Genomic DNA, 25,211 nt, shown 5'->3' on the forward strand with positions numbered 1-25,211 from the left:
TGTCCAACTCCGACTAATGCGCACTATCCACCAGGTAACTTCTGCAAACTCTATTGACAGTGCTCGCATTCGTCTTGCAGTATCTGACAGCTAGCCAGTTTTTTCAGCACTGTATGTTAAAGTTGTACTGCTTATTGTATAGTTTGTAGTCCTTTTCCAGGTTATGACTTATGCAAGGCAGCTTAAATTGATTTGAAAGTTAAAAATTTTAAAAACTGTTATCCTACCTGTGACAGTGAGAGAGCAGGTCTGGCTCTCAGAGGAGAAGTTACGGTTAAAAACATAGACATGATAAACACAGCTGTAGTTCCCTTGGTGGGCATCTTCTGCCATGGTAAACAGGAAGTGGGCAGAGTGATTGACAGCCTGCTGGGTCTGGATGAGGGTTTGGTTCAACATGAGGGTGAATTGACCTCCTGGATATTGAGGCTGGATGGAGCAGCTGATGGTGAAGCTCTGGCCCCTGAAAAGCTGCAGATCCTGGGGCTGGTCCTCAGAGAACGGAGCCATGGAGGAGTCAACAGTCAGATTAGGCTGAAGCAGGAGATCTGCAAATGAAGGAGAGATAAAATAGAAAAACGTACAACGTTTTCATATTTTAATAATTGACGGTAGTCGCATTCATGCCATGCTGCTAGTGCTGGTAGTCTGAACGCTCAGCAAGCTCCACCGCCTAAAAACATACTTTGTTATTATGCTTATGCTTTTACTGTTTTATGGTTCCCTCAGCTCTTAGTTTATTTTAGTGGCAACTTTTCCCACAGAGCAGATTTTGGCAATCAGAGTGCAAAACTGAGAAGCTAATCAAGATATCTGCAGCTACTGTCGACGGGCTGACGGGCTGCGGACCCTGGCTACACCAGCACCTGGAGTCTATCCACCGCATAGGGCCCTTTCTTTGGGCCCATATCGGTATGTCCCAATCCAGTTTTGCTGGCCTCTTCGTGGCTTCTCGGACACCTGTACCCGATTACCAACTAGCTATGCTAGGTCTCTCTGATCACTCTGAACCCCCCATTCTGCCCTCTGGACTGCCAGCAAGCGTTGCTAACAGCCTATTAGCAATTAGCTATCGGGCCTCCCATCAACACTGATGGGAGGCCCAATCCCTGTGCTTGGACTTGGGGTTGGGTGTTTAAGCAGGATTCTTAGTCTCCACACGTGGCTGCAATCAGCGTGCTGCTCCCTCAAGTTGCCTTTTATTGATAATTTTAACATTTTTTGGGAGCGCCGCCCCTTTTTCAGTCAAGACCAAGTTTACTGGGTTCTTGGTCACTTTCCACCAACATAATTTACGCAATTCATTTGGCCACTTGCGAGTGACTATTTTCTCCGCTCCCATGGAGACAAACCTCTCCTTCGCCTCTGTTTCCACTGCCTACTACCATTCACGTGGACTCCCCCTGCTGGCGCAAAGTTCAGTCGCCCCATATCAGCATTTTTCAAATGGATAATAAAACTTCCATGGTCATTAGCAATACCCCTAATTCGGCGACCCTGCAACCACACATTGCATTTTAATATCCTCATCTGTTCCACTATTAGACATACACACCGTACACACCCCCTATGGAGACCTTCATACAGAACCCTTGTCCCGATTGAAACTTCTACTACCCAACCGCCACCAGTCTGTGCACCACCAGAGTTGTACCCTATTGTCCTGAATATTGGTCTCCTTAATGTTAGGTCTATGAGTAACAAATCCCACATTATCAACGATTTGATCTTGGCAAATGGTTTCGACCAATTTATGATGATTGGGTCTTGGCTGAATAACCATGAACTTCTTCCACTAAACAAGGCCACCTGTTGTGTAGTGCATATGAAGCATCAGACATTACACGGTAGCAAGTTACAGGGGATGTGTTTCTTCACTAGCCATTTTTTAACTCTTCCAATCATGCATTGCGCGTAGCTTTATAGTACTCCATATTATCAGTCCAACAGCGCCATCTAGTAACCATTATTCAGATAGCGTACTGTAACTCAATGCAACTAAAGTAGTAGACACAACACCACCCCGCCTGGTTTCTTCTACACAAGCCCAGACTTACTGGTTGGGAGGTGGTGTGACTTTTGGGGATTTTTACTCTTTTGAATCATTGATTTTTTTTATATATATATATATATATTTTAACAGGATGCAATCCATTTTATCTATTTTAATTTATCGCCCTCCCAAACCAAATAAGGACTTCATGTCAGAATTATCTGAACTGCTATCTCAGGCTACAATCAAATATGAGAGGATTTTAATATTAGGGGATTTTAACATCCATGTGTGCTGTTCAGATAATAGTCTTGGTCAGGAATTTCTGGATCTGATTTCTTCTTTTAGTTTAATTCAACATTTTCAACACTGATCCCACGCACAAGCTTGGTCACTGGTTTCCTACCTGTGACAGTGAGAGAGAGGGTCTGGCTCTCAGAGGAGACGTTGCGGTTAAAAACATAGTTGTGATAAAGACAGCTGTAGTTCCCTTGGTGGGCATCTTCTGCAATGGGAAACAGGAAGTGGGCAGAGTGATTGACAGCCTGCTGGGTCTGGGTGAGGGTTTGGTTGAAGATGAGGGTGAATTGACCTCCTGGGTATTGAGGCTGGGCGGAGCAGCTGATGTTAAAGCTCTGGCCCCTGAAAAGCTGCAGGCCCTCAGAGGGCCCAGCCATGAAGGAGTCAACAGTCACATCAGGCTGAAGCAGGAGATCTGCAAATGAAGGAGAGAAAAGAGAGAAAAATTTACGTCGTTTTAATATTAAGCCCAATTCCAAATGCGCTTTGGTACCCTAAATGATGAAATGATTTACCACACTTTTTCAGTAATGTTCTGCTAGAAATGTAGACACATTTACACCTTACAGCTATTACACCTACAAATACATGTATTATATTACTATTATAGTGATATTAATAGGGGTAGAAAAACATCAAGAGCTCAAGTTTCCTCACTGGCTTGATGATTCCGAAGTCACTTTTTAATCACAAGTGTGCCTCTGTAATCTCAAGACTACTGTTGACCCCATGCTGAAATCAATGTCAATGTAACATGAATTTATTATTATGCCGCTAGTCTGACCGGACACTGGTATACTGCCTTTGACAGAATAAAAGGATTGGTCATAGTGTTCTGATTTTAAAGCTCCCCTTCATGTAAGCATTTGGTTGACTTCATTTGGGGACATATTCATGCAAATAAAAGTGACCCATTGTGTATAGCTCTGCTGCTGGCATTCCTCACCTGAGCAGACCACCTCAACAGTGGAAGAGGAAGGCCACAGCTTCACTGCCCCACAGTCCATCAGCGCAGACTCAGAGCCGTCACACTCAGAGAAAAAGCGCCACGTGGGCAGCGGGTTAGCAAAGCTGGCGTTTTTTGCGGTTGAAACAGCGGAGCCGCAGTTGAGCTGTCTGCACACCACCGCTGCATCCTTCAGACCCCAGGAATCCCAGTAGCTCACTGGTCTGAACTCTTGCTGATGCTCCACCTCCAGTCTCCCAGCACAGCGGTTGCCTCTGTCCACCAACCGCACATCAATGAGCTCTGGAATGAAAGGAGATAATAAATCACAAGCCAGTAACAATCTATAAACACCCACGAGAAATAAAAAAGTACAAAAGGTCATGAATGCTGGCAAAACCTAGCAAACGATTTGTCTCAAATACCCAGTTCTAGTCTACAGACAGCATCTTAACTGCTATGAATTGTAAATTAACTGTAAACTGGATGTTTTAACCGCTGAATTGATGTATTCAAGTTTACCTTTTACAGTGACAAAGAAAGAATTTGGCTCAGAGAAAGTGTCTGGAGCGTGATCATAGTTGTAAGCACATTCATATCTCCCTTCATGGGCGTTCTCTGCAGCGGGAAACAGGAAGTAGGCAGAGCGATGGACAGCTGGCTGGGTCCGCTCGGTGCGGTTTTGGCCGTAACTTTTAAGGCGGAAGGACAGTATGGTGTGATGCATTCCAGCAGAGCATGAGATGACGAACCTGTGGCCCTTGAAAATCTGTGATGTAACATCATTATCAACCTCACCCTGCAAGGAATACAGGGTGACGGCAGGTGATTCCGGGCGTTCTGCAGACAGAAGTAGAAAGCGTTAACAGGGCTACACCAACTTTTTGGGACTTGGGACTTTGGCCCTTGGGTCATCTTACCCAATATGTGACAAGAGGATAAATAGTTCTATCCATTCATACAGTATGTTAAGTAATCTGAGAAACCCAGAAGCTCCCGCGACGCAAACCAAAGCAATCAAGAGTGCTTGGGTAGGGCTTATAACAAAGTCATAAGCAGACAGATGCAGTGGGTTTACTACTTAACTTAATATTATGATTCAGACATGTGCAACAATACTGATTCTCTATTATATTAGTCACAAAAGTTGAGAGTAAATAACTACCCCTGCACATTAGAGTAGTCCGGCCAGATGAGCAGGTGTCTTTGGCCGAGCCTGAGGCGGGACAGTCCAGCAGGCGTTTCTCTGTGCCTTCACACTGAAACTCTTTGCTCCATATGGTTCCTCGGTGAGACCTCCCATAGAACGAATAATGAAACCCACAGCCAAGCTCTGCACAGACAACTGCTGCGTCCTGCCAGTCAAAATCAGCCTCACACACTGGAACCCACGACTGATTAGACTTCACCTCCACTTCGCCTGAGCACCGACGGGCTCCATTCACAATCCTCACAGACTCTGGAGAAAGAGAGAGAGAGAGAGATATGAGCTACTACAAGCCATGCAGATAACATGAACAAGACAGTATTTGCCCATTTTTATACTGCATTCTGAAATATAGAAATAGACATATTATCAGCACTTTGTAACTGTTTGGAAAGGTGCTACACAAATACAGTGTATTTTATAAAAATGAGTGCTTAAAATCCTTCATTCATTCATACAGATATAAAAATAAGCTTTAAAAAAATATGTTTATTCATTATGTTTATTTCTTTTATTTGGGAGCAGAAGTGGAAAATATGTAGTAACTAACAACTCAAGTTACCGTAACACAACTTTCCTGAGTATTTGTGAAATACTTATTACCTTGACTTCAGTCATTTTAAGTATTTAATTTAAATTGAGTAAACTTTGTGATAGTGAGAAAAATAAAGTTATACAGTCATTCTTGACCTCACCTCCCATTACTGATATTTAAGCTACACTATAGAGGAGTCATCCCCAAATCCTGGGCTGAGCATGACACAACCCCCTCAAAATGTGGAAGCCAATCCATTAGTTTTAGATGTACAGTCATAGTTACTTACCGCCAGATTGCCCTGGATGTTTTGGTTTTGTTCTACGGCTGGACGTCTCTGTCGCCAGCAGAGCAAAACACAGAAATAGCACCGACGGCCTGGAAACCAAAGTCTGCAGGTTTGAAAGCATTTTCATTTTGTTCTGGTTCAATGAAAACACAAACCTAAACCTACTCTTCAGTGTTGGTGCCTCACTCAGTAAACACAGCAGGACTGTACTCTGTACTTAAGTAGCCTACAGGCTTGTTTGCATAAGAGTGTATCCAATTGTATTACCTTGTTTTTATGTGCCTAACTACTGTTGTTTACCATCTTTTAGGCTGATTGATGTACAAAATCATAGTATCCAATTTCAGAGGACCATTAAGTGGCAATATTTCCTCTAAACTCAGTTTGGCAACCTGGGTCTAATAATTTATCACATTGACCAGATAATGTCATCATTCATGGCTCCACTTTGTTCCCTGAAATTCTGTGGTCCATATACAGGTGAGGTTTAGCGTTTTAGTGATGAATGGTGCTTGATGCGGGGCCTTTATCATTTATCAAGATTTAGAGTTACTACAGCAAAGACATTTTAACTACCTCCCAAAAGTACTATCGCCCGAACAGGGACTTGAACCCTGGACCCTCAGATTAAAAGTCTGATGCTCTACCGACTGAGCTATCCGGGCTCTGTACCGCCACAATATGATATGACATCTTAAACTCGTACTACCACTATTACTCCAACTTCTATATAAAGTACATATAGATGAAACATAACGCCAGTTAATACAACAGGCCTACAAAAACCTAGTGCAAAATAAGAGTAAAATAAGTAAATATCGTCCCTGTGTCACTTTTACCTTCGACAAAGGAAGTAACGTTAGCCTGATTAAAAACAGTATCGCTAAGAATAAAAATAAAGGATATAACGGGTTCTTTGTGTATTCTGAAGGCGTTTTAACGCCAGTCAAGACGTTTATTTAGATAGAGAAAGACAGGGTTGACGCGCTTTTGTTTAGGAAGCCTTTAGAAAGCCACACGTTAGCGTTAGCTGGAACAGACTAACGCTAAAGGAAGATAGCAAACAGCTAACACGACGCGGACTTGGACAGTTCAGGATTCAATTCAGTTAGCTAACTTATCGTATCTCACCGTTCATAACCACAGACTCTAGTTATATAAAATGGCTGTGATACAAACTACAATGTGCAAATATTCAGCCTCTTTAGGTAACGTCGTGTGTGTTTCTGCGCGGTTGTGTATTTTAGATGACGCTAGATATAAGTATACAAAGGCAACATTAAGGAATCTTTATTACATTATTAGGTCGTTATTGTGTTATGTTAGCTAATCTACATACCTAATGAATCATACCTACCGCCTAGTCCAGGGTTAGGGTTAGGGTTAGAGACGTTATATACAGTAAATCACTGTATATCAACAGGTGGCTCCGTGGCGCAATGGATAGCGCATTGGACTTCTAGTCAAGCACTTGAGATGTGATTCAAAGGTTGTGGGTTCGAGTCCCACCGGAGTCGCACTTTTGTCTTGAAGAATCGCGAATTGAGTCGGCTTAATACATGCAAAGAACCGCAAATTGAGTCGGCTTGACATGCTAAGAATCGCAAATTGACTCGGCTTGCCCAATACACATGCAACGCACACCAATGTCCGCGGTTTCTCTTGAACAATATCGCCATACTTTTTAACACCACTGGATGACAGGATGAAGTATCTCGGTACTCACCTAACTGACGTGTATTAAACTCTAACAAATGAATAATTCAACCACAGCCGCACAGTATAGTTTATACGTCTCAAAACAAAAATCTAGACGGCAAACATCAGTATATGGGAAGAGTAGGCTACTTCATCCCGCCTTAAAAACCTTAGGTAGGCTACTCGGTGTGTTTTGTTTGTTTTGCATAGACTATATTGTTTCTGAATCAATTAACAAAGAACATAACATCCAAGAAGAGCACCCCCCAAAAGTACACAATAGTATTCTCTGTATACAAACACAAGTAACTATATTGTTCTATTTGATACTTTAAAATACAGTACATTGCATATTAATTTGAAGTATGTGTACATCCTAAAATCGAAGAAAACGACATAAAAAAATATTTTAAAAAAATATAAAAAAGCAATTCATGTTGTTGTTCATGTCAACTATCTTCATATTAAAAATGGATAAACTCTGTGTGGCCTACAATAAAAATAATCCAGTTCTATATCCAAGAACATCCGTCACAAACAGTATTCTCTCTATACGAACATGGGTAACTATATTACTCTTCTGTTTGATACACTGATTACAGAAAAAACATGTCATTTAATAAAAAATCTCTGAAAAATATTACAGAAAAAATGTCAAGAAAGATATCAGACAATTCTGTGGACATGTGACCAAAACAATTCATGTGACCACACCAAATATCTTCATATTCAAAACAGATTATCTATAATCTGTTCTACTAATAATCCAGTTCTACATCCAAGAAGAGCATTCAACAAATAGTTAACAAATAATAATCTCTGTATACAAACACATTGTTCTTCTATTTGATACTTTAAAATACACTGAATACCAAAAAACCATGTAAATTAGAATTTGCCTTCTGATATGAAAGGATGAAACACTACAGATTATACTGAAGTATCTGTTTACATTTTACAATAGAAAAAAAAGACAGAAAATGTAAAAAAAGAAAAAGAAAAGTTATAGGCACTGTATAGTACAGCAATTTAAGTGGATTGCTGGCTTGTGCTGTGGTATGATTCTGTGTGTTGTGCATTATCAACTGTTGTTTCTGCTTTAGCTGATGTCGTTATTGTTGTTGTTGTTGCTGTTTATGTAACACCAAGACAAATTCCTAGCAACCATCTGTTGCATGGCAACAAAAGTTTTCTGAGTCTCTTTGGATAAACCGTTCTGTCATTTCATTGGCTTTAAGTTTTAAATCTTAAATATGTTTTATTTCAGTGTTTGAAAACACAACTACTGTATGCAATTTTTTGCATCCTCAAAATACATATAAAAATAAGGTTTAGCTGTTCCATAGTGTCAGGCCTTGTATCAAAAGGTCAGTTTGAATATCCACTGACTCAACAACATGGGCTTCAAAGGCAAAGCTTCTCTCTTAAAGACTTAAAGATGTGTTGATGTACGACTGTCTCCATGTTTCATCATCGCACTCAGTACAGTTTCTCATTTCTTCAGCTGAAGTTCAGCTCTTTGGAAAGGTAAGGGTCTCGCTCACAGAAGACTGCGATCATATTTGAACTGGCTTCTGTTCCTTTCCTTCGCACCATGTCGATCACTTCTCGTGCTTTGTCTGGCCTGGCTTTTGTTCTGGTCGACTCCATTTCTTCATCATTTATTACCATCCGTCTCAGAAGTTCATCCAGCAAATTGTCTAGAACAGGTTCAGACACTCGCTTGATAAACTCTGGTCGAGCAGAGAGCAGCCTCTCCTCTGCTGAGAGACTCCGAGCCCTTTGTAGATTTTCCCTACCTAGAAGGCAAGCTGGAAAAAAACAGCAGTCACATTTTAATAGAGACCTGTTAGACAGATACACAAAACATTACAGAAGGTAGAAAGACACACACAAAAAGTGACATGTGAAGATTGGACATAGTTTTTTAGTTACGGCTTAAAACCTGCTTTTGTGTTGGCCCGTGACTTCCGTCAAGATAATCTTGTCATTGCTGAAGTAATTCACAACAGCCAAACATTCTATTACTTGTTCTTGACGACTTACAACTTTAGGAAGGACAAGTCTGGATTTGAACCCACAACCTTTCACATGACGGGCTGATGCTTTACCTACTGAGCCAAACACCTGTTACAGGTGTACTGAGGAGAAACTAAAGGGAGAAGTAGTGTGATACTGCAGCCTATGATTGACAGATTGACAGTGCTTATCACTTTATAGAACATTGTAGTGCTCTCCATTAACGAATAAAACAGTACTAAGTCACATGGGCCAGAAAACTGCCTGTAACAAGGGTTTCGCTCAGTAAGTAAAGTGTCTGCCTTTTGTGTGGAAGGTTGTGGGTTTAAGTCCAGGCTTGTCTTTTCTGAAGTCTATAGTGTCAAGAACAAGGTGTGTGTGTTCTAATAGAAAGTTTGGCCATTGTGAATAACTTCAACAATGTGGTTGCAATGAAATGATGAACTTTACAGACGTCACAGTGGTCAGTGGTCAAAAGCCAGTGGTCTGATCTTCACAACCTGTCAGTTTTTGTGTATCTTTCTACATTCTGTCATGTTTTGTCTGTCTTTTCAAATTGTGCTTGGACCCCGCAATTGCCGGTCCCGGCTATATTATAGTATTTAAACTACAGATTAACAGCATAACTAAATTGGAGCACTTCCATGGCCTAAAATGTTCTTCCAGCCTGGTTTGTTAATGTTGTTTTTCTAAAGAGATGAACAGTCTGTTTCCACTACTGTAGGTCTGAAAAACCATCTAGTGCAATGAATGTGTGAACCACGTTAGAAAATGCATTCTGCTATATTCCTGTAAAGTCACCCATATGTAAAATTCCCTGAAACTGTCTGACTACCCCAGAAAACTTACAGGCAATGTGGTGAAAAACTGGTAAAAATGTGGATTGTGAATTGAATGCAGCCTGACTGAAGAATGATCTAACAGAGAGCATTAAGGTCCCAGATCTGTATCAATAACTATGTGCACAAGACCCACACACAGGCATGGCTCCACACACTATTCTATTCTATTCTTTTTTATTCTATTCTACCATCGACTTCTAACAGATTGAGTGATGCTGTAGGAGGATGAAGTCTTTACCAGTCAGACCAAGCTCATATTCCCAGACTTGTGTCTTCTCTTGATCTCGGACCCTCAGAGTCACGTCCTCTGTGCTCGTATTCAGTTGAATGTCAAATGTTGGGTGGTAATTTGGTCCATAATTTAGATCAAATGGTGCACGCTGAAAACCAGGAGAAATGTGTAGCTTTCAAAAAATATGCTGTTGTAATAACAATAATAACAATGTTTACGTTTTGCATTTAAAACAACTGAATCTATATTCAACATGTAGCAGATGATGTTTGTTTTTTTTATAATATCCAAAGTTAGAAGAAACTCATTTCATGAATTGTGTCTGCATGTTACAGCACTAACAGACATTTTGAAGACACTAGAAGTTGTATTTGACATACTCACCTTAGGCTGGACTTTATACTCCTCAGGATCACAGTGGAGACTGTAACTTTGGCCTTCGGTGAGATAACAGTTGGCAGTGGTCTCGATATACTCATTTTCTTCTTGCCCTTTCACCTTCAGCGATATCAGAACATTTTTATTAGAGAGATTATGTTAATATATATAGACACTGTTTTCATTGCCCTGTTCATTAAGACATCATTCTGTTCAGCTTTACATCCTTCACATATGGAGACATTACAGTGACTCGCCACAAGAGGGAGTGAAGGAGTAACAAGTACAAATAACTGATGGTAAATTATTATGCGACAGGAGCTTTACCTCCTGGAGATGAACGTTGTTTGGCAGCAGAAACACGTTGAGTTTTCGTCTCTGCTTTCTGCCTGGTGGTAAAAGGAACAGCAGAACTTGGCTACGGATTGGCTTGGTGAAAGTCAGAAACCTCTTAATGTAATCCCACACTAGGCCAAAGGCAGAGAGGTGGGGGACTTTCACACCCACATGAGTTTCTGTAATCTCCAGTGGCTGGAGGATGCTCATTCCATCATCAGTGATGTGGACAACAGAAAGGCTTTCAGGAAGCGGTGCTGTGAATACACAGAGCCATCCAAGATTTAGTTTCACTGGTGTCAACCCCATTACAGTTTCATGTTACGTCCATGTCAGTAACTCTAGGTCTTTTTCATTAAAAAGGAAATCATTCTTAATTAATTTTTTGTTCAACAACAATCAATACATAATCATCACTGAATGATGTGCCTACCAGGGTGGATTTCACAGTGTGGGAGGAGGAGCTGACGGACAGAGTCCTGAGGACACTGGATGCTGAACAGCAGGCCTGCAGGTGTCTTGCCAGCTGATTGGACGAGGCTCTCATCCCACTGGACGGTCCTGTACAGCACCTCCCCCTCCTCAGCCATAGTAAACACCAGACCAGTCAAAGTACACTGGAACACACCTGGACCAGGGGACTTGAACCTGTAGGACACACAACGGTTAAAGGAATACAGCAAGTTTTTGGGAGATTGGCCCCTTGGTCAACTTACCTATTAAGTGATGAGAACATAGTAAAATCATCTGTGTTTTTGTTGCTAATATCCTACACAAAACTCCACATTAACTACATCATTTAATCATTTAACCTTTACCTTAAAGGATAAGGATGGTGTTTTTTAATGCATAGCTTACCGTCAACAAATCCTATGAAAATAACAGAATCAACAATGCGTTTGGTCTACTCCCGTTACTTTCTGACTTCCCACGTACCGTTTTTAGTCGTCAACCTGGAAGTCATTGGCTCCAATTGTAAGCTAAAAACCTTGAAATACAGCTCAGAAAGACATAGTTTCAATTTAAAAAATCTCTAACTGTTACCATGAAAAGTCAGGCTGTTGTAGTTATTACCAAATCAAATTCAAATGGGAACAAATTCTTCATTACGCCAGGGACTATTTTCGGTGCTACGGAACTACTTTCCTGAGATCGCAAACGTGTTTACAGCCGGCTTATTAAGTTGTTTGAGGAAAAAGTCGGTCGGCCCGGTGCATGATGATGATGAAATATGCTGCAGAGCAACGGCATGGCTCTGTGATGTGTTTTTAATCCTTTTTTTAATACAATGGAGTTCTATGGCTGCTGGGACATGGCTGCATTGGGCACCGGCTACATGGACGAGACTTGTTGGCAAAACAAAATCATTGCTGATTTTGTTATTTTCATAGGATTTGTTGACGGTAAGCAATGCATTAAAAAACACCAGCCTTATCCTTTAAGATTTACCTTTAGAGCTGCTACAAATTCTCATTTTTCTTACTTTTGAGATGAGATGGCCCACTATCACTCAACATAGTGTATGCTTAAGTGTTAGCATGAAGCCTACTGTCACTCAACATAGGCCTTGTTCAGACTTCAGCCCAAATCGGATTTTTGGCATATCCAGATTGGAGTCGGATTGATTTTATCAAGTCTGAACAGCAAAAAATCACATGGAAACCGATTTTTGCAAATCCACAAAGCCACATTTGTACGTGGTTTGAAATGCGATTCAAATCGGATTTCTACAGATGCGTCTCAGTCTGACCGCTCTAGCCGCTCAAAACGGTTCTCAAACTGCCATTAACGTCACTCACAGCGCGACACATGCTGTTGGCGTCACATCCACAGTGCCAGAAATGAAAATGGAGAATGTAAACAACAGCGCTTACCGTCTGGTATGTTCGAGGAATTACAGTTGAGGCCATATATTTAAATACACCTAGGCTAAAGACATTCAAACTCAATTTTTCACAACTCCACATATTTCATGTTACCATACATTTCTTGTGTTAAGTCAATAGGGTGTCTACTTTATTTCCATAAGAGATCATTTCAAAATAATAGCCAAGAAAGATATTTATTTTAGCTTTTATATACTAGAACAGATTTTCAGTGGGTCAAAAGTTTAAATACACCAAGTTGACTGTCTCTTTAAACTGTATTGAAGATTCCAGAAATTGATGGAATTACTTTTGGAAGCTTCTGATATGCCAGTTGTCATAATTAGGAGCTAATTGGGAATGCACCTGTGTTTTAATGGGGAGTGCACCTTTATTTAAGGGCCTACCCTCAGAGTCAGTGCCTCTTTGCACTTGATACCATGGGAAAATCCAAGCAACTTAGCCAAGACCTCAGAAAAAGAATTGTGGCCCTCCACAAGTCTGGTTCCTCCTTAGGAGCGATTTCCAAGCGACTGAAGGTCCCACAAGCGTCGGTGCAAAACATTGTACGCAGGTATAAAAATCTTGGAACCACACAGACACTGAATCATTCAGGAAGAAGGAGAAAATTATCCCCTACGGCTGAACGAACCTTGGCCCGAAAGGTTCAACTGAACCCCAAGACAACAACAAAGGAGCTGGTGAAGGAGTTGGAGGCACAGGGTACCAATGTGTCTAAATCCACTATTAAGAGAGCCCTACATCGCCAAGGCCTGAAAGGCTGTCGTGCACGGAGGAAGCCCCTACTCCAAGACCGGCATAAAAAAGCGAGAATGAAGTTTGCAGATGATCACCAGGACAAAGACATAGCCTTTTGGAAGATGGTCTCTGGTCAGATGAGACAAAAATTGAACTGTTTGGCCACAATGATCAGCGCTATGTGTGGAGGAAAAAGGGTGAGGCTTTCCATCCAAATAATACCATCCCAACTGTGAAGCACGGGGGTGGCAGCATTATGTTGTGGGGTTGTTTTGCTAGAAATGGGACAGGTGCACTCCAGAAAATAGATGGCATCATGAGGAAGGAGGATTATCTGCAAATACTGAAGCAACATCTCAAGACATCAGCTAAAAATTTGAAGCTTGGTCGTAATTGGGTCTTCCAGCAAGACAACGATCCTAAGCATACCGCCAAAGTTGTGACAAAATGGATCACAGACAGCAAAGTAAAAGTATTGGAGTGGCCATCACAAAGCCCTGACCTGAATCCAATCGAGAATTTGTGGACTGAACTGAAAAGGCGTGTCCGAGTAAGGAGGCCCACAAACCTGACCGAGTTACACCAATTCTGTCAGGAGGAATGGGCCAAAATTCCGGCAAAGTATTGTGAGAAGCTTGTGGAAGGCTACCCTAAGTGTCTGATTCAAGTGAAACAGTTAAAAGGCTATAAATTAAAATACTAACAGAGTGTATTTAAACTTTTTGACCCACTGAAAATCTGTTCTAGTATATAAAAGCTGAAATATCTTTCTTGGCTATTATTTTGAAATGATCTCTTATGGAAATAAAGTAGACACCCTATTGACTTAACACAAGAAATGTATGGTAACATGAAATATGTGGAGTTGTGAAAAATTGAGTTTGAATGTCTTTAGCCTAGGTGTATTTAAATATATGGCCTCAACTGTACATACCGTGACTAGATAGTCCTATGGTGCGGAGATAAAGATGATAAGTCTCCATTCTGCATTTGCAGCTTTTTGTTGTGGTTTCGTATCTGAAAAACGTACCGTCAGTTACCATACATATGCATGCTGACGTCGTTACTACGGCAACCAATGCAGATAGCTTAACAGTGCCTGAACACACAAATCCGACCTGGTCACTTGCAAATAACAGTGTGGACAGTCAGAACTAAAGATCGGATTTGAGAAACAAATCGGATTTGCCTGCAGTCTGAACAAAGCCATAGTGTATGCTAAAGTGTTAGCATGGAGCCTACTGTCACTCAACATAGTGTAGTGTTGTAGAGTTAGCATGGAGCACCGGAGCCAATGATCTATTGGGGACACATGGATGATTTTGGTGTCTATGTTGTCATCACCTAACAGGCAGGTTGACCAATGGGACAGTTTACCAAAACTTGGTATATTCATTCAACAGTATTAGAAAGCATGCTGTTAGCTATAAGACAGGGATGTAGTACCTAAAGTCAGTTTACCCACCTTTCTATTTGAGTTTACCATCTTTCAGGCCGACATAAATCCTTGGGATATGAAATTCATAGTATGCACATTAGTAAGTACTAAACTGATGTAAATTAGGCTACATGAAGATTGGGTTGTTGCAAAATCAAAGCATAAATTAATTATATTCTGAAAATATAACACATTTTTGCTAATATCGGTGATTGCTTACCTTATGCAACTGGATATCATAATTTACCAAACTTTTTACCCACCACTACATTACTGGTCTCAAATATAAAGCAAACAAAAAGGCATTGATGTAATGTAGTGGTAAATAAAAAGTAGGTTAGTTAAAGTAGGTTAACTAGTATGTAAGTATTATAATGACAAATCAAAAAAAGTTCTAGAAAAGTATTAATATAGGGGTTTTTTTTCCCTCTTAAAAGACCCTATGCTCATCTATCTTACACCAGTTTGATACTAGTTACTATGATATACTATGAAGCCTGACAAGGTGGTAAACTCTATTTCTGCAAATAAAAAGGTGGGTAAAACTGAGTTTAGGAGGAGAGACCCTCCACTACATCCCTACACTTTTAATGTACTCAGTGTTCTGTATAACTGCCAACTTAACCATGCAGGTCAATAAAAATATGAATCCTTATTTAGAATGATAGCTTAATAATCATCACAGCAAGGGAAATAATCTTTTGTCATTTTATGACATGATTACCTGTATAAAGTGTTTGCAGATTCAGTGAACAGTTCAGGTGTAAAGTTTGTTTGGGCCTAGAAGGCAGAAAGGCACAATTAGTTTGTTTTTGGGTTTTTTTCTAAAAATACACACTTGTAGTGGTGTGCTATAAAGCAACCATAAATACTCTCACTAGCCGTATTCAACTTAAGTACCTTGGACAGGGTCAGAGAGGATCCCCAATCAAGGCTGAACGCTGGGTACAGTGGCTCAGTGAAAGTGGTGTGGAAGGTGTGAAGGAGAGTCTTTGTGTCAGAGGAAAGCCTGTAGAATGACAAGATGCCAGCCGGCCAGTCCAGATACACTCCTAGTCTCTGGGGTCTGGCCAGGAATGCCCTTAAGTCAATAATCAGGGCAGGTATAAAAGTCTCTCTACTTTTGTGTTCGAAAGAGAAACCAGTCCGCGCATGCATACTGAAACACCAGGCCTTGTCATTGAATCCGATTTTCACGTCCCTCCATCCTTTCCTCTCAATACTCTTATATGCCAGTCCAACAGACACAAATCCTTGCCACTCCACCTCCCAGTAGCAGCGTCCAGTCAGACCCTCTCTACACAGCACCTGGTGCTCCTCATCAAATCTCTCTGGGTGATCAGAATATGGCTGCTTCTCTTTCATACACTCCACTCTCCTGTTCCCCTCTGAGAGGACGAGGTGTTCATTTGCTGTGATGGGGTCCAGCGTGAGTTCACAAGCATCTGTAAAGAAACAGGTAATAACTCGTCAGTTGTGCCAGTTTAACAGTCCAGTTTAACAATTTAGTGGATGAAGGGGCTGAGTGAGTCACATCTTAAGTAGCTTACACTTCTTCAGTAGCTGTGGGTTTACCCAGTGCTCCTTGTCTTGGTCCACACTGAGGCAGAGGAAGAGACAGTGAATCAGTGATTTCAGCTTGGATGAAGAGCAGTCTAAAGGGGGTCGCACACAGGACGAGAAGCACCACATCACGCTGCGTCACCGCATAGCAGATAGGACAAGGAGCAGGTATAGCAAATAGGAAACGTCACACAGAGAGCACCATTGCAGCCCAAGTTCAGGATGGGCATTTTGTTGATTTCACACTGTTCTCTAAATATGGGATAGATTAGTGAAATAAAACTTGTGAAAAGACATTCCGGATATTTCCCCACTTCATTGATTAACTGTTCATCATCCATCTACATTTATTTTAATAGGCAAAGTGTATTAGATGGAAAGCAAATTATAAAACACAATAAAAACGAGTTATTGTTTATAAAATATTAGATAGCTTGCTACTTCTGTTCAAAATCATAAATTTCAAGCCGCATATCTAATATCGATTTTTGGGTCTCCTTCTGGGTTCAATAGCAATAATGGAAAAGATGAGTCGCGCTGAGTGGCGCTCCAAGACCTTGAGCAGCGCTGGAAGTCGTAGCTGGGCGGTGGTGTCCAGCGTGGACCTTTAGTGTAAACCATGGTTTCAAATTTTTGGACGTTGTATGTTGTCCGCCAGACGTGTCCGGTGTGCGACCCCCTTGAGAAGCAGCTAGGTTAATAAGCTCATCAAAAGTGTTAATAATAATAATTTATTTGTAGAGCACTTTTCAAAATCAAGTTACAAAGTGCTATAAAGGTACAAACAAATGAACAATGTTTGTAATTGATACAATATTACATAAGTATTAAAACTAAATTGAATTGATAACACATAGAATTATTGATAACACATTGATAATTAAATGTCAATGTGTTCTCATTATTGTGTTGACAGAAGGCAAATGGAAATAGATGGGTTTCCACAACAGTTAACAGTCAGTGAGCCAACAGTTACCAATTTGGGACCATCAGCCTACCTCTGTCATCATGTGATTATTAACCCATTTTATTGTCAATACTGCTGTTTAAAAATGAAGCTGTAGCCTCTGTAGGAATTAATTAAATGTGTAGGCTAACTGCAGTTAGGTGTGTGGAACAAGGGCCTGTTCCCTGCTTAATGCATACTTGGGGGTAGGATGGATTTCTTGTGATAAATAATTTATTGAACCCACTGTGAGTGTCCCCACTGTTTTGACTGTAAGGTACTTAAGTTGAAGTCACCCTAATAAAAGACAATACATCACACTTTCTAGTAAATTTAATGTATTTCTAAATGTTCAACATATACATCATACCTCAACAATTAGGGATGAGAATCCATCCCAACAATTGTATTCCAACTGTTGACAGTACAGTATTTAAATTTGATTTCACCTCAGGATGATAAGATGAAGTAGTGCATCTTGCAATGGTCTGGATGTTGTTTGCAATACTGTCCAATATGAGTGACAAGTCTGGAAAGGAGCGTGTGAATGTGAGTGTATCTGCACGTGTGTCCATGATCATTTGGCTGGATGGGTGTTGGGGGTCCAGGAAGACTGTGGTGGGTCTGTGAGGCTTGTTGAGAAGGCATAGTTGTCCAGAACAGGCTGATGAAGGCACCAGTCTTGCCAGCAGTAAAGGACCCATCATGTATAGTACTGTGTCCTACTTGAAGGAAAGCTCCAGGAACAGGTGACTGGCAGGAAGTGTAATAACAGCAGCAATGTTCTCTGCTGTCATCCTCAAACTGGAGTTGTACAAGAATGGAGGGCATCTGCTAACCACTGGTCTTCTCTGCATTGTGATGACCTGCAGTGTGAAGGAGTGGGCTGTCTGGATGCTTAAGTTGACAGATAACGGCAGATCCAGATTTTTAATATCTGAATTGTTTGAAAGTTTCAGGACAACCAAGGCTGTAGATCATCATACAACACTTGTATCAAGGTAAATCCCGAACCAACAGAGCCATATTATTCTGCCCTTCGGGGTTTAGTGGTTGTGGTTCACGCCAATACGAGCCTTGGTTAAATCTTTGTCTTTTTACAAATTACAAAAAGAAAAGGAAATAAGAAGCTCATGTACTGTTGAAGAGATGAAAATAAAACTGAGAAAGAAAGAAAGAGGAGAAAACAACAATCCTCAAACAACAAGAAAAGTTTCAGCATCCTTTCCTTCTGTAGTGTTAACTATCTGTCTAGCTGTATAAAGCTGCAAACATACTGCCAGGGCAGAATACATAGAGCCTATATTCCTACAGAGGCTACAGCTTAATTTTTAAACAGCGGTATTGACAATAAAATGGGTTAATAATCACATGACGACAGAAATGGTCACAAATTGGTAACTGTTGGCTCACTGACAAATATTAACCATAGCTAACAGCTGTAAAGCGTCCATGCTGGTCTGATATCCGCTGAACAGGATATCTTTGTGCACTCATGGGCGCGCACTCATTCACAGCGAGAATTACAATTTAGGCACGGACCTAGATGCCAGGTTTTCCTAAAATTCGAACATTATTGTCATGGGACCGGCTGTCCCATTGCCTGCCTCACCACCTGACCTGCCTGCCTCTCCTACTACTTTCACTCCCCAGTCCTGCCATCCTCCTGCCAGCCTCCAGATGTCCTCGGACTTCCCCTCATCACCTGTTCCCCCCCTCCTGCTCCCACACACCTGTATTCCATCACCCATTAGCCCAGTTACCTTGTTCCCTCTTCTCCTGCCTGCTTGAGCCAATCACCTCCCGGACTCTCCCCTGCCAGCCAGCTGTCCCTTATTTGTCATCAGTCTGTGTGTATATCTAGTCTTGTTTCTTTGTAGTCTTTGCCAGTTCGTTTGTTGTGTTCCCCGTGTTTCCAGTTTAGTCACCAGCTCGGTTACCTGCCTTGTCACCAGTGTTTCGTGTCTGCTTAGCCCTTCTGCCAGGTTTGGAGTCTTTGTTTTAGTTTTTGCCTTTTTGGATCTTCTTTTGGTTTTTGTTCTTCTGCCTAAGTTCAGCTATTAAAGCTCTTGCTTCTACCAGTTTCTCTCTCTGCCGGTCATTGCGTTTGGGTCCTAGTCTCTGCCTCCTGACAATTATTCAACGTACAAGTAACTCCCCCTTATGACTATGATGTTTGCATTTTCTCTTGCCTTAGATTTTACCTAAGTAAGACAATCACTGACTTCGGGTTTAGCAGGAAAAGCAGAATGGTTGAAGTTAGGAGAAAGTTTTGGGGTCATGGTTTGATGTTCGATTGTTTGAGAACAACTTCCTGGTTGTTCTCAAACATTATGGTTTCTGAACTGCTGAGGGGGCTGTTATGAGCTAAAGGGGTGTCTGGCTCCATTAGTTGCTGATTGTTGGGACAATACAGTTTCTGAATTGGTGAGCAGTAGTGCACGGGTCAATCCGAAACCCGCGGATCCCGCAGGTTTATCCGCCGGTGGGGCGGGATAGGGTCTAATTATAGACTAAATTACAATGAAATTTACATTTAATTAACAGAATAAACTCAAATTTTCAGTTGGTTTATCCCGCCAGCCATACATTATATTCTGCGCACACTGCACAGTGCAGAGTTTAGCCTTAGTCGTTGTTTCATGTGTACGAAAATGGGTTGGGCGGGTTCAGATATGTGTATGTGTCGGATCGGGCGGTCGCGGGTGGAAAAAAACCTGACCCGCGCTTCACTAGTGAGCAGGCTATTTGAAGCCAGAAGGGTCAGCTGCCCATTTTTGGAAATATATACTTCATAACCTCAATGACATGATGCCCGCTCAAGCCCATCCGTCTTTTTTCTTTTCTCTAACATCTAAATCGGGTTTCTACACACAAGGGACAGTTAGCTCAGATATTATGTATTGGTAAATGCTTTGGCATAATGTAAAATTTTTCTAATCATGTAACCTCCCCACCCAACCATCCTCTGAGTTGCTCTATGAACTGCCGTGGAAATTAAAATTTTCATACAGGGACTATGAAACCAGGCTGCACAGTTTCTGTTTTTGTATTTCTCTATGAAATATCCTGTCAACAGGCACAGGTATCCTGCGCTGTACTAACCTGGGTTTTTCCAGTCTATATGTTGAGTCCTCCAGTCTTTCAGACAGCAGCTTCAGGTCCAGCTTTCTCTTCTTGGTCGAGCCAATATAAGCACATTGATCCTCTGTGACTCTACAGCCTGATAGCCTGCAGAGAAAACAACACTTGGACTAAGGTGCATTTGATTTATTCTCTCTGAAATACCCTGACAACAGTCATATCTGCACAGGTATCTGCAGTTCTGCACCGTACTGACTTGAGTTTTTCCAGTCTACATTTTGGGTCCTTCAGTCTTTCAAACAGTAGCTTCACTCCAGATTCTCCTGGGTGATTGTAGCTCAGGTCCAGCTCTCTCAGATGGGAGGGGTTGGAGCTCAGAGCTGAGGCCAGAGAAGCACAGCCTTCCTCTGTGATTCCACAGCCTGACAGCCTGCACAGAAAAAGACACTCAAGACCCTGTATTGCAGAGAATTGTTTGTATGTAATTGTTACTGCAGATAGATATTGTACAATATTTGATCACGCTGAATCTATTATCCAATACCAGGGTGTGTATTAGTACCTCAGTATCTCCAGCCTACATTTAGGACTGCCCAGTCCAACAGAGAGCAGCTTCACTCCTAAATCCTGCAGGTTGTTGTGACTTAGATCGAGCTCTCTCAGGTGGGAATTTGAGCTGAGAACTGAGGCAAACACTTGACAGCATTTACTATTTAGGAGACAAGCAGTCATCCTAAAAAAAGACAAAAATAAATAATGCAATAAATAAAAACAATATGTAAAGAAACTGGTGGTGTTTGTCCCATCACAAAAGACACTTACCTGAATTCAGTCAGTTTACAGTCTGGATTGGTCAAGACAGAAGGGATAACAGTCAACAGGCTCTCATCATTTTCCTTCGCCACCTCATTTGGCTGGTAATTATATGGGCAGTATGTCAAGTTCTGCGCTCTCAGGAACAGTTGTTTTGATTGAAGGACAGAGGCCAGTGCGTCACTACGCTCAACACCTAGAGCAAACCCAGACAATCTGTAGAAACATGACAGCATATTGTTCATAAACAGTGAGGTGTAGTGCAAGTCTATCATGTTCTGATGTGCTGAGATGAGGATTAACTGTATTCCAGCCCGAGCAAGTAAACCTTTAACAAACCGTTGCATGTTAAAACTAACAACCTATCTTTGAGTAATGTTCTAAAAGGATTGATTTACAAAAGTGAGTGTCTGGAGAAACAGTTCAGACTTTGATCTACTACTGACCTCAGTGTCTCCAGTTTACAGCCAGGACTTTCCAGTGCATCAGTGAGACAGCGAGGGAGAGGAATGTTGTAGTTCGAAAAACACAGCAGACACAGCTCTCTCAGAGATGAGTCTGTCGACTTTAGAATGGAGACTAGTATTTCATATTGTGCTCCTATTGGACTCCTCAGTCTGAAGGTAGAAAAAAGGAATACAGCATTACACGCCAATAAAAAATAAAAACTCTCTACAATAGTATTGGTTTTGAAAACGTACAGATATTCATTTCAACTTCTGTCTTTTGGAAATGTATGTGATTGTGATAATTTGGTGTCACTGCTATGGGTCACAAAGAAATATTCATTTTCAATGATCAGTCTAAGAAATATACACTATAACCTTAACGTGTCTCAATGTATATGATGTATATGACTTTTTCACAGGGAATACCATATGAAAGCTGGCATAATAGTTGACTCAGCATTTGCCATGTAGCTGTCATGGTGTTCTTGTTCAGGTGTTATGAATGTGCTATAAACCAGAATTCATGTACTGTCTTTTCTAAGTTGTTACTTACACTGCCCGTTTGCAGTTCTTTATTGACAGCAGAAGCTTCTCAGTCCCCACAAATGGTGTACGGCATTTTGTCAGATCAAGTTCATCAATCACTTCTTCTGACATCAGCAGCATGGTGGACAGAACTGAACAGTCAGTGAGTGAGAGCCTTACTCCTGACTGAAGAAACATTTTGATTTCATTCTGGACTCCTTGTTCTTTCAGCTCATACTTGCAGAGGAAAAGATTAATGCACCTCTCAGGTAGGATGTTCCCTGCATTCAAATTTCGAAGGTATCTTTTCATCTCCTCCACAGTCTCTGAGCTGTTCTCTGTCTGTGGCAGTAAACCTTGTAACATAGCCTGATTGGACTCCAGTGTGATGCCGAGAAAGAAGCAGAGAAACAGATCCAAGTGACTATTCACACTCTGTAAGGCTTTATCCACGACCCTCTTCAGCAGGTCATGCAAGGCCAGATCAGTAAGGTCAACCTCCAGGAAAGACTTCAAAGCGCTGATGTTCTTGGTCACACAGCAGTGGAACACGTAAACAGCAGCAAGGAACTCCTGAAAGCTGAGGTGCACAAAGCTGAACATCATCTTCTGGTACAGCCCGTACTCTTGCTTCAGGATTTCTGAGCAAAACACTGAATCTTTGTCAACATCAATGCCACATTGCCTAAGGTCCTCTTCATAGAATAAGATGTTCCCTTTCTCCAGTTGTTCAAATGCCAACTTGGACAGTTTCAAAAGCATGACGTAATTACTTGATTCCAACACCTCTTTTTGAGTCATGTCACCTGGCCTATTATCATATTTCTTTGCTGTCTGTTGTGTTTGAATTAGTAAGTAATGAATGTACAACTCTGTCACCGTTGTGATCATTCTACTCTTCTGGTCGCTCCATCCTTTCTTAAATACCTCAGCAGTGATCCAGCAGAAGATTGGTATATGGCTCATGAAATATAAGCTTATCATCCCTTTGAGACAAGATATGACTTCTTTGGCCTGGTTAGCATCACTGAATCTCTTCCTGAAGAACTCTTCCTTCTGTTGGTTAGTGAACCCTTGCACTTCTGTCATCTGGTCAATGTATTCAGGAGGAATCTGATTGGCTGCTGCAGGTCGGGAAGTTATCCAGAGGAGAGCATTGGGAAGTAGGTTCCCCTTGATGAGGTTTGTCAGCAACACATCCACTGTCGATGTCTGATCTATATCACTCACTCTCTTGCTATCATCAAAATCCAGTGGAAATCTACTTTCGTCCAAACCATCAAAGATGAACAGAACTTGCTTGTTAACAAGTTTCTGTGTATCTTGTATCTGTTTCAGTTCAGGGTAGAAGTGAAGTAGAAGTTGGATCAGACTGTACTCACCCTCTTTGAGCATGTTCAGCTCTCTAAAAGGAAGCACAAAGATGAAATCAATGTGCTGGTTGTATCTTCCTTCTCCCCAGTGAAGGGTGAAGTTCTGGACAGCAACTGTCTTTCCAATTCCAGCAATGCCCTTTGTCATTATTTTTTTGATGGACCTGTTTTTGCCAGGTTGGAGTTTGGGGTTAAAGATATCAAGGCAGTCGATCTCTTGATTCCACAGACTTTCCATCCAGCTTGGTGAATGTGATGAATTCTCATCTGGAGGTTTAAGCTTATGTAGAATCTCATGTGATTTGCAACCATGTTCTTCAATTTTTTTAGTGATGGAGAGTCTTGGATAGATCTTTTCAAGTCGAGGTCCACTGGCTGCTGTACCCTCACATGTAAACTTTTCCCTCAGATGGGCTTTAAGCTCCTCTTTAACATTCTTCATGATGTCAGCCACTGGAAAAAAAAATGTACTCTTCATTACAGTGTTTCTTTCACAACTTTAAAAGAAAAAAGACAACAGTAATAGTGTGCTTTGCCTACAGCAAGCACACTATTCCTGTTGTCTTTTTTCTGGCAGACATTTTTTTGGCACCTTTCTTCATCTACAGTTTTTACGTTACATAGACATATCAAGAACGAACTGGCACATATGCTCGAAAATGTAAAAGCAAAAAGAAGCAGGCTTCAGCTGTTTCAGCTCAAATCCATTTTTTTTTTTCGCTCATTAGAGCCCATTATCACTAACTGATATGTAAACAGGCTTTAAGGATTCAGTGTGCCGTATGGAGCTATAATTCCGCCAAAACTAAATGTACGTAAACCCATGATTGTGAAATGTTCAATCGTAAAAAACGAATCTGAAAACCCAAAGTCATTTCTGTAAATCTATAAACAGGATTGTAACCCGTGTTTTACAAATGAAATCCTAAAGTACACCTATGAATGACTATTTATGCCTTTGGTTCTCATTTTGCATCTCTGTTTATATGTTTAAAGATTCTTTTTTTACGTTTAGACTTTTGGCTGTTTGTGCTCTCATTCGTAAAGCACAATTTGTATGTAGACAGCGTTTTCCTAATTCTGACCCGGAAGTGATGCATTTTTAATGTGGTTTCCACCTTGACAGTTTCTAAATAAAAGTTCTGGTTTAAGCGAGGCACTTGCGGTGCTACACCAGTAGATGGAAGTATTACTATTTGTCTTACTATTCTTTATTATTATTCTTATTGTTGTTTTTAGTTAACTCGCCATATTGGTTTTCTTGATAGGAAGGATAGGATTAAACTAGGCCAATTGTGTAACAGCCCACATAATTGAATACGAAACATGTCTTACTTCGCAAAATAGGACTATAATCATATTTTCATGTAATATAAGGTAAAATAAAAATTTGGTGATCCTAACTGTAAATCAAATCATTACCCAATTAATATATCATCTTTTCAAAAACATTTATATGGATTCGTTTTTATGAAAAATAAACATACACTATGTGGGCTATAGTCCTAATTACATTGTGTAGCCTATTTTTATATGCCAATATTTTTCATATGTCTGGAGAGTGAAACTCATGGCCTACTGCTTTTTTATATCAGGCAAATAGGCTTATGCCTTTAGCCAG

At 40.9% G+C, this 25,211-nt stretch overlaps 1 protein-coding gene and 2 non-coding genes across 3 annotated transcripts; 1 reads left to right on the forward strand and 2 right to left on the reverse strand.

Annotated features, from left to right (window-relative positions):
* Nucleotides 1-5,862: 5,862 nt before the first annotated feature.
* Nucleotides 5,863-5,935, reverse strand: trnak-uuu (transfer RNA lysine (anticodon UUU)). Its single transcript has one exon. It is a non-coding gene; the product is annotated as a tRNA-Lys (tRNA).
* Nucleotides 5,936-6,695: 760 nt separating this feature from the next.
* trnar-ucu (transfer RNA arginine (anticodon UCU)) lies at nucleotides 6,696-6,787 on the forward strand. Its single transcript is given in 2 exon segments — nucleotides 6,696-6,732; nucleotides 6,752-6,787. It is a non-coding gene; the product is annotated as a tRNA-Arg (tRNA).
* A 1,210-nt stretch (nucleotides 6,788-7,997) lies between these two features.
* On the reverse strand, nucleotides 7,998-24,037 carry LOC139655363 (NACHT, LRR and PYD domains-containing protein 3-like). Its single transcript, XM_071532752.1, has 12 exons — nucleotides 22,246-24,037; nucleotides 21,690-21,860; nucleotides 20,993-21,163; nucleotides 20,687-20,860; nucleotides 16,388-16,437; nucleotides 15,738-16,282; nucleotides 15,562-15,617; nucleotides 11,209-11,423; nucleotides 10,767-11,032; nucleotides 10,446-10,559; nucleotides 10,068-10,209; nucleotides 7,998-8,779 (listed from the first exon to the last, which is right to left on the reverse strand). Exons 1-12 carry the CDS (start codon nucleotides 24,030-24,032, stop codon nucleotides 8,469-8,471), a joined length of 4,002 nt encoding a protein of 1,333 aa, XP_071388853.1. The 5' UTR covers nucleotides 24,033-24,037; the 3' UTR covers nucleotides 7,998-8,468.
* Nucleotides 24,038-25,211: the final 1,174 nt, after the last annotated feature.

This window comes from Centroberyx affinis, unplaced genomic scaffold (genome assembly GCF_046629955.1).
Source record: "Centroberyx affinis isolate AG114_WGS23_722 - 3 ecotype Tasmania unplaced genomic scaffold, CSIRO-AGI_Caff_v1 ptg002241l_1, whole genome shotgun sequence".
Lineage (NCBI taxonomy): Eukaryota > Metazoa > Chordata > Actinopteri > Beryciformes > Berycidae > Centroberyx > Centroberyx affinis.